The sequence below is a fragment of the Austrofundulus limnaeus genome, unplaced genomic scaffold (assembly GCF_001266775.1).
Source record: "Austrofundulus limnaeus strain Quisiro unplaced genomic scaffold, Austrofundulus_limnaeus-1.0 Scaffold322, whole genome shotgun sequence".
Lineage (NCBI taxonomy): Eukaryota > Metazoa > Chordata > Actinopteri > Cyprinodontiformes > Rivulidae > Austrofundulus > Austrofundulus limnaeus.
In genome coordinates, this window is record NW_013952724.1 from 225,283 (window position 1) to 237,628 (window position 12,346).

Sequence of the window (12,346 nt, forward strand, 5' to 3'; positions counted from 1 at the left end):
CCCACGGTGAGATGTCACACAGTACCAGCAACATCATACGGTACTTTTTGAACGAATAACAAAATTCAAAGGTATTAGCCATAGTTAAACCCATGGAGAGCAGCACAAAGACGTTTTTAGACACAATATTACACATTTAAACAATTTTAGCCCAAGATGTTGAATTTTAGTCATMAATAGAAAGGTATTACCCTTAGGGCACAGTTTAGACAATTTATGCAAAAAAGAGTTGATTTTGGGGTAAGTTCCTCTTTAAGAACAAATACGTTTGTATGAACAGTTCTTGCATTTATTTCAAAGTATCTGCTTTAAAACTATTCCCATTAACCACCTTTTTATATTGATACTTAAAGTATTTTGTATTTTTTCCTGTAAAGTTTTGTTGTTTTTGTGTTGTTGACAGTTTAATGAAGTGATAAAAAACCTTTTTGGTCAGATTAGAGGTGCGTTTATGACATCATTGTTTTCAAAAACAAGTGTTCAGGCTGTTCTCATCATACATGTGAAGTTGCACGGACTGTTCGTAATTTACACGGACTTTCATTGTCATCTTACAGGAATTCGGATGTATAGAGCAATTTCACAGATTTTTTCAGGTTTTACAGATTTTTTCAAAAATTAATTTTAAAATTTATTTAATATCAGAGCCTGTAGGATGCTAAACAACAATAAATAACATTATTAAGGATCTTCCATCCTGCTCTGCTGCTAGAAATAAGTTTTCCCATCCTCATTTCCTCCAGCTTTGCGCTGCAGGTGCTGTCATCTCCATGTGATTAATACAGAATATTTTGCAAAAGTAATGGATTTTTGAGGCTCATTATACAGGTAAACATCCAAAGGGGTTGACATTTATGTCTCATGAAAACTTCATGGTTTTCTCACTCTGGAACCTAATTTTGAAGAATATTGTTTAGGGGCTCTTACACTTGTGTGCACATAAAGCTGAATAAAAGAGAAAACTTTTGAATAAYACACAAAAACTCTTCGCATGTGAATGAGCACTTATAGTTGGCAATGTCTCTTTTAAGAACAAGAAGTAATATAATTTTTGATAGAAGCAATATTTCATTGCGTAATAAGAGCTTTACTCACCTTTTGTGTCATAACACCAGATTTTCCTTTCAGGTGTGCGTTGGTCTCTTTCTCTGAATGCAGTTTTTTCTCATACTTGATTTGGATGGCATGGATACTCGTCTCCTCGTCTTCCTCCACCTGCTTTATYATTTCTTCAAACTCACAGATCTTCTGCTCCATCTCCTCCTGACACTGGTTGGAAACATGACCACAGTAAAATCAAACTCAGAACTTTAAGCCCTGCCTCGTCCTCTTCGTCAAGCTCCTTGAGACAGACCTGAGCCAGGAGCTGAGTCTTCTCCTGCAGCTTCATCTCATACATCTGAGTGAGCTCCTCCAGAGCCTGGGTTCTGCTTTCCTCTGCACACTTCAGCTGCTTCTCATATTCTTCCTGCATTCTGTCATGCTTCTGCAGCAGATCCTGGTACTTCCTCTGCTGCTCTGTAAGCTTTAAGGTGAAGGATGCCTCTGTTGAGCAATGAGAAAGGAATGAATTGTAGCCATTCTGGTCAAACCTTGAAAATAACATTCTGTGTGACCATGCAGTGTTGTGAGATGACAGACTGGGAATTTGTTGTGAAGCTACAACCACATCAAATGTTAGCTCAATATCTGACAGAATGTTCATGTTGTACATGTTCCTGAGACATTTTCTRACAGACAGGAAAAAAACATAAGGTTTTCACTGTCACCTTCTGTGTTACATGAGAATAAAGAGCAACATATTTGTACTATTTGAACATCCGTGCTGTTCTTTTCTCACCTAAATCCTTCAGTTCTTTGGCGTGCTTCATTGCAGCTTTTACAGAATTGTCCTGGTTCTCATGTTCACTCTTCTCCATCTTTGCTTTCATGAGCTACAGTTTAGGATGAGAAAATGCAAAGATGATTTGTAGTCTTCTTACTGTACAAAATAATACMGAGCCAAAACAAATGATTACAATCTAGAAATGTTTATTATCAAACTGACTAAGATAATATGAAATATTAAGACATAATATACATTATATAAGTACAAATGTAAAATGGTTTAATGAAAAGGTGGGAGTAAAGAGAAGGTTGGCTGCCCAKCACCTCTCATCCAATAATGTTAGACAGCATTTCAGCAGTCAGATCGAAACATCAACAGATGCTCCTCACACTCAGCTCATTGTTTTGATGTGAAGAGTTAAAACAGTAGAATCAGAAGTCAGGAGGACTCTGGTACTGTCTCTGTGTMAGAAGGAAGTCATTTGCTAAGTATAAGTTAAGGATTTCTATAAATTAATTTAGCAGCCAAACCTCCTGTCACAATGCAGAGCTCATGAACAATTCAGCTCCGTTCAGTTATACAGAACCAAAATAATTATAAACAAAGGTAATCTCAGAGTACTGCACTGTCTAAAACATTCTCTTACATTATAAAAGACAGTTAGTATAAGTTATTAATCTAAGAAAGCAGCAGGTTGTGTTGAATCTTTATTTCGTCTCAGTTTCTCATCCTGAGCAGCACATTGGCGACAGTRGAAAGAAATGACTCCCTTTTAACAGGAAGAAACCTCCAGCAGAACCAGAACCAGGCTCAGGATGGAACAKGATACTCACAGAAGCAAACAGAATGTGCTCTGATAAAAGCATTACACTGCTTCATCTTTGTGTAGCAAATAAATGTTTGCTGCTTCATGAAACATCCTTCATGTTCTGATATTAAAGCTKATTTCTCAGAGTGCTAAACCTTTTGAGCTGTTTTCAGAGATTCAACTTCCTGCGTTAACGTGTCAGAAAGTTCCTTCAGCTTTTCTTTGTAGCTCATGTCCTTCAGGTAGAGCTGGTACTCATTTTCCATCTGCAGCTCCTGCAGACACATCTTTAGCTCCTGCATGGACTGCTTCTGAAAATCAGACAAATGGGAACACAGGAGTGGGCAGTAAGTTGTAATTTTATTCAAAGAACTTATTTATATCATCTGCCACCAAAAGGGAAAGACAGACAAGAAGGTTTTAGCCTTTGTTTGTGTGTGTTTGCATTTGTTACCAAATTATCACATGAAACTTWTAGAAAATAATCACTGTGCCGTACATCTACACTGAATATGTTTTGGAGTCAACCAGATTCAAGATGGCTGCCACAGCCAACTGACATTAAACAAAAATGGATATAACTCAGCAAACTTTCAACTTAATGAAAACTAACTTTCTGCTCCAGGTCTGCCTTTGTGACAAGGATCTCCTCCATCTGAACAATCTGTCTGTTGCTCTTCAGGCCTCGGCCCTCCTTATCGACGATCTTTGATATCAGCAGGCAGCCATCTTCTGACACCGTTAGCAGGAACTGATCGTCCCATGTGATCACCATCTGAGGACAAATTGGGGTCAGTTTCAGTGTTTTTGACATTATTTTGTCATTCTGCATTCACACTATTCATTGGTTATGACTTCAAACATTTTTCTTTTTACAATCTAACTACTTCTGCAGACTTTAGCCAGTTTAGACATTTAGCTCATTCAGAAGATGGGAACTATAAATTCTGCTTTAAAGAGTAAGTAAGATTGGCTCTGCTAGTGTTTGGACCCACCTTGGTCACAGGACCACAGTGAGCATGGTGCGTGGTCCATTCATTCTGGATAGGTAATGGATATTTAATGGCTCTAATGGTTCCACTGGAGGTTCCGGTAAAAACAACACGACCTGAGTGAGACACTGCAAGAACTGTGTGAGCTACCTCATCAGCTGGAACCTCCCTCAAAACCTGGAGAACCAACAAACAAACAAACAAAATACATTTGTATTCTTCAGCAAAAAACTCAAGACAAGTTTTAGACAACTTATATTACTCTGCTCCATCAGACATAAAACCTGGATGACACTTAATTTTGTGATTCCTGTTCCTGGTGTATAGGGGTGTGCCTGAATAAGCTGAAAGGCAAATAGGGTGCCGCAAACCAAAAGCAGATGAGCAGGTGGGACTCGATAGCCTTGACAGGCAACCTGCCAAGGAGAAGGAAAACTCTGATGTTAAAACCTGGGCACCGTCAACACTCATCAGTCGTCTACCCTTGGTGGATGGCAAGTTGACAAGTACTTTTTGTTACGATGTGCATAGGAATGAACCCAGGTCCAGACAGAGGAGGAGTAAAAAAAAGTTTATTAAACAAAAACAAAAGCTGTCAAGGCAGCAAAACAACAAAAGGCTTACATGAAACATGATGGTGYTTTGAGAACAGAACGCAGCCTGGCACATGGACAATATGCACTTGGCTGTTTCTTGGACATACAGGGGGCATTTGACAATGGACCTGTAGAATATATACATAGAAATAGGGGCTGGCTGTGGTGTAGTGGTAGAGCAGCCGGCTTTGGGACCCGCAAGTCACAGGTTTGACTCCCCGCCATGCTCACATGCCGTTGTGTCCTTGGGCAAGACACTTCACCCGCCTTGCCTACTGATGGTGGTCAGAGGGTCCGGTGGCGCCTGTGTATGGCAGCCTTGCCTCTGTCAGTGCACCCCAGGGCAGCTGTGGCTACAATGTAGCTTTCCATCATCAGTGTGTGAATGTGTGTGTGCATGGGTGAATATCTGTAAGTGTCCTGGATGGATCGAAAGGCACTATGTATAAGTACAGTCCATTTACCATTTTACATTTAGAAAGAGCACTTGCCAGCAATGGTGTGGATGAGACAACTACAAACTGGTTCATTTTCATGGATGATTTCCTTCAGATAAGGAAAGCATCTTCAACTCTGGGGGAGCTGTTCAATAGCTGTTAACCTCAGATGGGGCTGTCCACAGGGGAGGAGTAATCTCGCCCCTGTGTTGCTACTGGTTGTCGACAGCTTACTAAATGAGTTGAATGAATYTACTCCATACATAAGGGTATGCAGATGACTTGGTCATACTTACAGAAGGCTTCTGTCTGTATGTAACTTAATGCAGAGGAGACTAAACTAATCCTGATGGTGCTGGGAGCAGGAACTTTCTGTCAACCCGAACAAGACAGAATAGGTTCTTTTCACTCATAAGTCAAAGAAGGGTTACTCACCTCCAAAGTTGGAGGATGTAGAACTTTCCCTGTCAGAGTCAGTTAAATTCTTGCGCCTCTATCTAGACAGGAAGCTTAGCTGGAAAGACACGTAAATGAAAATCGCAAGGAAATGTGTCTTCACCACTGCTGTAGAATTGCAAGTAGTCATTGGGGTGCCACCCCAAGATCTACATGGCCATAGTCCGCCCTGTTATGCTATGCTGCTTTAGTATGGTGGGTGGAGTCCAAGTTGGGGTGGCAAGAGTGATGCAAGTTGAGATGGCAAGGCTATTCATATGCAATGAAAAGCCTGCCTGAGTATCACAGGTTCCATCAGAACAACACCCACGGCAGCCATGGAAGTCCTACTAGACCTGACTCCACTAGATTTATATATGTTAGGGGAGGCCGCATCCAGTGTAGTAAGGCTACGCCAATCTGGTAGGTGGAAAAACCTATCTGATTCACAGTACACTAGAATCTGGGACTGGGCAGTTGCTGCTGTTCCAGTAACTGCAGGACCTGGAGACAAAATGGCCAAAAATACAATTTTGAGCCAAGTTTTAAGACAAAGGTTGAAGACAGGTCCACCTCACTATGATGGACATGTCACCCAATCATTTCTACTGTTTTACAGACAKATCCCTTCTGAGGGGGCCAGTAGGTACAGGGGTGCTGATTTTGTACAACCATAGTGAGAGAGAGGACAAATACCCACTAGGTGGTTTTGCAACTGTATCTCAAGCTGAGATTTATGCAATCCACCAGTGTGTGACATCTCTCAAAAAYCTTCAATGTACACGGAAGGAAATACTCATCCTAGCAGATGCTATTAGAGCTCTCCAAGGGCCACACTTTATGTCATTACTGGCTTGGGAGTGTGCCAAAGCAGCYAACCAACTGGGGAGAGATAACARTGTTACTGTTAAATGGGTAAAATGACATACTGGCATTAACAAGAGAGCTGACTGCCTTGCAAAAGCTGGCAGTCAGGTCCACTTCAAAAGACCAGAGCCTGTTGTAGTATCTCAAAAACAGTATATAGGACTGCCAGACAGGCCTGGATTAGACATCAACACTCAATCAGCTGGAGGGAGCTGATGGACTGTAGACAGGCACAGGAACTACTAAACGGCCCAAATCTTAGGTTTGGGAAAACTCTCTTCGCCCTGACAAATACACAAGGAAAACTTTAAGTACACTGGTTGGAGTCCTAACTGGGCACAATCTGCTCAAATGCCACRAAATGGTGATAGGACTCCATGACAATGGTATGTGTGATGCCTGTTGCATTGAATAAGAGACCTGTTTGCACAACYAGGCCTCTGCCTGGCTCTGAGCAGCCAAACGAAAATAATTCTTGGGRACCYCTTTATGGATCCTGAGAAGCTCAGAACWCTGAGCGTTTCTAACCTTGTGTCCTTCATCCGAGGAACACAAAGGTTTGAATAAAGACCAGTGTCATTTTGGGGAGAGCAATGTGCCCACGTACGAGGCCCCYGATCATWTGGGTTCTTTRTCCATCCCCCAGTRACTATAACCATAACCAMATGGGCACAGAAAACTTAAATGCCAATAAGTTTGCTATAAACCAAATTTYATAAACAAGGTATCAGCAGATTGGTATCAATTAGCTCTTCGATTTAAACCGATGACCCACCCTAGCCCATGGACTACAAAGCTTGTGCAGAAGAGCCCAAAAATAAACAAAACTCTAAAAGCAACRCTGACCTAAAGTCAAATTGTTTCCTTTCACTCCCAACATTGTGCTTACATAAAACAAATATTTGATTATGTTCTTTTCATAATACTGCATGTTGTGGCTCCTGACCTGACAGTCCTGTATCTCCTTCAGGGTGRAGTCTGTTCCCACAGCTAGGATGGTCTTGTAGTGTGATGAGAAGGCAACATCTGTGTAGCTGCAGGACTTGAGGATGCTCTCTGACTGTCGCTTCCCAGTGTGTGTGTTCCACTCATACACAGCTCCGTCCATCCCACATGACACCAGCCGGCTGTCATCATGGCTCCACTCAATGCTTCTTATCTGCATGACAGATGGACACCACACATGACTACAAAACTCACTGGTATAGCTGCTTTCTCCAGACCTTACTCACCTTTCCACTGTGGGCCTTCAAAKTGAGAAGATTCTCAAAAGTGGTGAAAGAGTAGATATGAATGATGTTTCCATTAACTGCTGCAAACATGTGGCCTCCATAACTAAAAGCACACTAAAGAGAAAAGAAAAGCCTGATTGAAACAAAAAGTCAGAAGCAATGAAGCATCCTTCTTTCCTGTTTGTTTAATTAAATTTTGATACCAACCTACTGCATACTTTATGCTATTTTCCCCACGTTATCAAAATGCTCTGACTGATTAAGAATAGTTTAAAAAAACAATTTACCTTAACTTAAAATACAATCTTCCGAAGAAATGCACTCAATTTCCTCAAAATGTTAGTGTTAGCATACTTTTATCTAATGTCTTCCACTTTTAGTTACTGTTCTTTTAGTTATCTTTTTGCTACAGTTAGCTTTCAATACAGGCCTGCTATTTTGAGCTTTATTTCTGTTGAACTACAATTCAAAAGAAATGACTGATGTTCATTAGTAGATTTTTAGTATTTTTTTTCTCTTATTACTAATTTTATATGTTATTTGTTAATTATTTTGTTACCATTGTGTTTTTTTAAACAAATATGTACAATTTATTTATCCATATCTGTACATCAAAATGTTTGTGTCTTCACTCAGCCAGTCTCTCTCACTGCTATAGGACTAATGGTTTTATCTCAGAACTCAGAGGGTAAATACCAAGATTCCACAAATTTAGTTATGTTTAGCTCAAAATACTGTATTCTCTTCAAAAAGGGTCTTTTAAATTTGTGGTATCTCCTGTATAGATAAGACAAGTTTAGGGTTGCACTGCTGGAGGACTGTGTGAAAACTGAAACATTCATGTGTGACCATCAGAGTCTTCTGTCACTCACAGTTCAAAACTTTTAAAACTCTACTAACAGTTTTTTCTCAGTGCCTGTTTATAGCTTCAATTAGTTGAAGAAGTTGAAGTCTGACTACCAGTCAATAAAATACCACAAGTGGACGAGGGCAGAAGGATTGGCGGTGGTTCAAAAGAATGGACCAAATTTTTGGCCATAGGCCCTTCAGCAACACAAGACAAATTGCCCTGGACTCTGTCTCTCAGAGAGGATGATGGAAGATGGTGAGTTTGTCTTATTGCTTGTTTTATTGTACCAAATGTGATTTTTCTCAATCCAGTTAAAATTATGTTGTGGGTCTGTGTTTATTTAGTTTGAGTGGCTAGCTGGCTAGCTTGCTGTTGTGTTTAGCCATGCGTGTGGCAACAGCTATCATAACAGGCTAACGTTCTGGCGAACGTGTTTTTGTTTAGAATCTTCAACGCCACCAGATACTTCTGCGCCCGCTTCTCCACCTTCATCTCCCATGGAGGAGAAACCAGTAGTCATCTCTACCATCTTTTCTGAGCAGGCCACCCATTTCCACACCAGCAAGGGCCACATGTACAACTCGGAGCCCCGTGGCCTGTGCCACCCCTGCTCAGTAAAGTGCTTTTGGTAAGATGGTTTTAGAATGATCCGACCAAGGTCCCCAGCCCACAGGCAATTTTTTTTCTGATTTGAAGGCTGATGAGGGTTTTTCTGTGCCGCCCCACTCCCAGGCCTTCCTCCACCTTCCGCTGAGGATCTTCGGCAATACAGCCTTCCTCCACCTTCGGCTGGGGATCTTTGGCGTTACCTGGCTTCCCCACAGCTGGTTCTCCTCCCTCTGCCTCTGAGGAGCCGGTCACATCTCTGCTGCTGTGGGAGGACCAGGTGATGCACTCCCTGATCAAAGGATCTCTCATGAACCTCCAGTGGACCTCCTCTCTCATGACAAATGGCTCATCTGCCAGCAGCTTGAGGACGTTTTGGCTGGACGTCCAGATCTGCTGCTCCTGCCTGGCTACCAGAGGGTCCTCAGTTTTGCTCAGAGGGTTCAAGCTGAGAGCTCTGGTGCCCACTCTCCCACCCCTCTTGGTCCTGAGTCTTCGGTGGCCGAGCCGGCTATACTGGCTCCTGAGTGTTCTGAATCCTCTCTTCCTGAGTTGGCGATTCCCTTTCCTGCGTCAGCAGTCCTTGAGGTTTGTGGGTCGGCTGCTGTTGCCACTTCCTTGTCACCTGGGTCGTCAGCCATTGCCTCCTCATCACCTGTCATCAGCTATCACATCCTCATCACTTGGGTCGTCAGCCATCACCTCTTCATTACCTGGGTCGTCAGCCATCACCTCTTTGTCCCCTCTGTTGTTAGCCATTGCCTCCTTGTCACCTGGGTTGTCAGCCATCACTTTTTCGTCCCCTCTGTCGCCTGTGTTTTACATCCAGATGACTCTGTCTCCAGCAACCTCTGCTGGCTCTTCATCGCCTCCCACCTCCTCCCCTGGCTCCTCGTCTGCTCCCGCCTCCTCCCTTGACTCCACGTCTGCTCCCACCTCCTCTCCTGTCTCCTCGTCTGCTCCCGCCTCGTCCCTTGACTCCACGTCTGCTCCCGCCTCTTCCCATGGCTCCATGTCAGTTCCAGGCCTCCTGTTCCTGCTGGACCCCACAGTGGATGGTCCTTGCCGACCTCCAGATCTCCTGCTCCATGTTGGATGGTCTTTGGGCCATCCTCCAGAACTCTGTTTCCTGAGTCCCGTGCCTCTCCTTTTTTGATGTCTGGAGCCATCATTAAGGGGGAGGTACTGTCATGGTCTGTGTTTATCTTTCTTTGTTTTTTCTAGCATTTCAGTGTTTCCCTGTATATCTCTGCCCTGCTGTTTGTCATTCCTCCAGCCCCGCCCAAGCTCACCTGTTTCCTCTTGTGTCTCCTCCCGGTTGTCTCTCATTAGCTGCCATTATATTTTGTGTCTTTGTCTTCAGTCTGTCGTTGGATCATTGTGCTGTTACCAGCCAGTGTGATGTCCTCTGTGTTCCTTGTGCTTTTGTCTACCTGATGATACTTGTGAGTTTTGTTGCCACGACAACCCTCCTTTGGTAATAAACTTTATTTTTACATTTGTGAACTTTTGCCTGTGCCCTGAGTCATTCTGCCAACACACCTCACACTTATGGCGTTACACTTGTGCCATCAGCTTTGCGCACACAGTAACACCGATTTGAGAGCGGATATCAATATGAAGAAACAATAATTTGAACCGTGTGCATTCAAATAACACACATGCTCACGCAGCTCCCTCCCTGCTTGCTCAACACTCTTCCTGTTTGTGCTCAACTCCTTCCCTCCCTACTCTCAACTTTGTGTCTGCTCGCGCAGCTCCTTCATCCTCTCCTCTCAACTTTGCCTCTGCTCGCGCGGCTCCTTCCCTCCCTCCTCTTAACTTTAGCCCCTTTCATAAAATGGCTCAGTACAGGCCTGATGCGTGTTCAGTCCTCCAACGAGCATTCAGAAGAAAACATGAAGGCAGATAGGCGAATAAATTTTACTTGCCTCTGATGCGCCCCTGATCTGCGAGGTACTATCAGATCCAAATCCGAGCCGGGCAAACCCACTTGTGAAAGCAACCTGCGGATCCGCGCTCAGAATATGATGATGACATATGTGAGCAACCACGGGATTAATCACCAGGCAGATTTATTAATAAGTGAATATTAAAAATGACACGAAACAGCAACTTGTTTCGTTCTTTTTTTCCCTCTCTAACGTAGAGTGGAGCAGCGGAAGGGCTGTGTGATGTGTATTGTGCGCGCTTGATACGTCAGTGCAGCTGGAGATTTATTACTGAGGGAATATTAAAAATGACACAAAACAGCAACTTATAGGCTGCGTTAGTTTTGTTGTTTTTTTTCCTTCTTTTTTCTCGATAACGCAGGGCCAGTGAGCAGCGGGGGGGCTGTGTGGTGTGTGTGTGTGTGTGTGCACGCTTGATAGGAAGATGTCAGTGCGGCTGGAGATTTGTTACTGGGGGGCGTATTAAAGACGACACAGAACAGCAAATTTGTAGCTGGTTAGTTTATAAAGTATTGAGCTACAGGTTCGCTATAAAGAGCTGATTTTGTTCATTCATCCATTTTTTTTGGATAGGCTATGACACAGCAGCAGGCCACCGAATCACTAAAGTGAGCTAATTCAGTTGTTTTGTTTGATACGAGGCAGCAGGTGTCTGTCCCATAATAAATATGTTGCGGTCCAGTTCAGCTCAGCTGAGTTCTGCTCCACGCCTCTTTTGGATCTGCGCTGTGGGTTCATTTATGAACACGTTTATGTGAGCGGGACCTGCCCACCTTCACCCGTGGTCTTATGAATGTCCCGGGGAGGCTTAAAGCTGGACTGGTCTGTGCAGCAGTTGCGCGGATTTGACTTATGAAAGGGGCTTTTATGTCTGCTTGCGTGGCTCGCTTCCTCCTCTCAACTTCCCCTTCACTCGCTCACAGATGTCTCAGCGCTCTCAACCCAAAAGTTATATGTAAATGAACCACATCACCAGCCAATCACAGACAGGCTTTTTTCATCCAATCAAAGCACTTATTGCAAATCTACTAAACTAAGAGGCTGAAGTGACAAAATCTTAGATGCAGGCCCCAACAGCCCCATCTGTGGCTGTCACCGATCTGTGACAGGGATCAGTTTCTAGAAAAGGAATGGAGAGTAGAATTTATAACCCACACATTTTATGATATAGGCCGAAACTGAGCTTCCTCATCTTGAAAGACCAGCATCCGCCACTGATTAGAACTGGACTCCCCACTAACATCAGTTGAACTCTGTGACGCCATAAAAAGCATGCCTAATAAAAAAACTCCAGGCACAGATGGTTTTCCAGCAGAATTCTATAAAGAATTCTGGAATATCCTGGTACCAGTATTTCTCAGAATGTTACAGGAGTCAGAGGAACATGGCAGACTTCCATTGGCCACCATCAGTCTCCTATTAAAACCTGGCAAAGACCCTGTATTCCCAACCAGTTATCGTCCTATTTCCCTTATTAATGTTGATCTTAAAACAATTTGCAAGGCCCTCTCCAAAAGATTAGAGAAGATAACTCCTCTCAAAATCCATCCTGACCAAACTGGTTTTATAAAAGGAAGGCACTCATCTACAAATTCAAGCAGATTATTTAATTTAATAGATTATTCTAACAGTAAAAACATCCTCCCTGGTGCTGCTTGGACTCCTGGAATGTGGCTCCTGGTTGCTATGGATGGCCCGCTTGCCGGGGTGGCTGTCGGGTTCTGGTGGGTGGTTGGCTGAGGT

At 43.2% G+C, this 12,346-nt stretch overlaps 1 protein-coding gene across 3 annotated transcripts in view; it reads right to left on the reverse strand.

Annotated features, from left to right (window-relative positions):
- cfap57 (cilia and flagella associated protein 57) overlaps nt 1-12,346 on the reverse strand; it is a 63,238-nt gene that overhangs the window by 22,082 nt on the left and 28,810 nt on the right. For 2 of the 3 annotated variants that reach the window (XM_014022269.1, XM_014022272.1), the window contains exons 8-15: nt 7,196-7,309; nt 6,910-7,122; nt 3,632-3,805; nt 3,250-3,411; nt 2,792-2,947; nt 1,841-1,934; nt 1,355-1,545; nt 1,096-1,269 (exon numbers count right to left, since the gene is read on the reverse strand). In XM_014022269.1, the coding sequence (XP_013877723.1) occupies nt 1,096-1,269; nt 1,355-1,545; nt 1,841-1,934; nt 2,792-2,947; nt 3,250-3,411; nt 3,632-3,805; nt 6,910-7,122; nt 7,196-7,309 (1,278 nt within the window). The remainder of the gene's footprint in view (nt 1-1,095; nt 1,270-1,354; nt 1,546-1,840; nt 1,935-2,791; nt 2,948-3,249; nt 3,412-3,631; nt 3,806-6,909; nt 7,123-7,195; nt 7,310-12,346) is intronic. The other variant, XM_014022271.1, reaches the window with a different exon arrangement.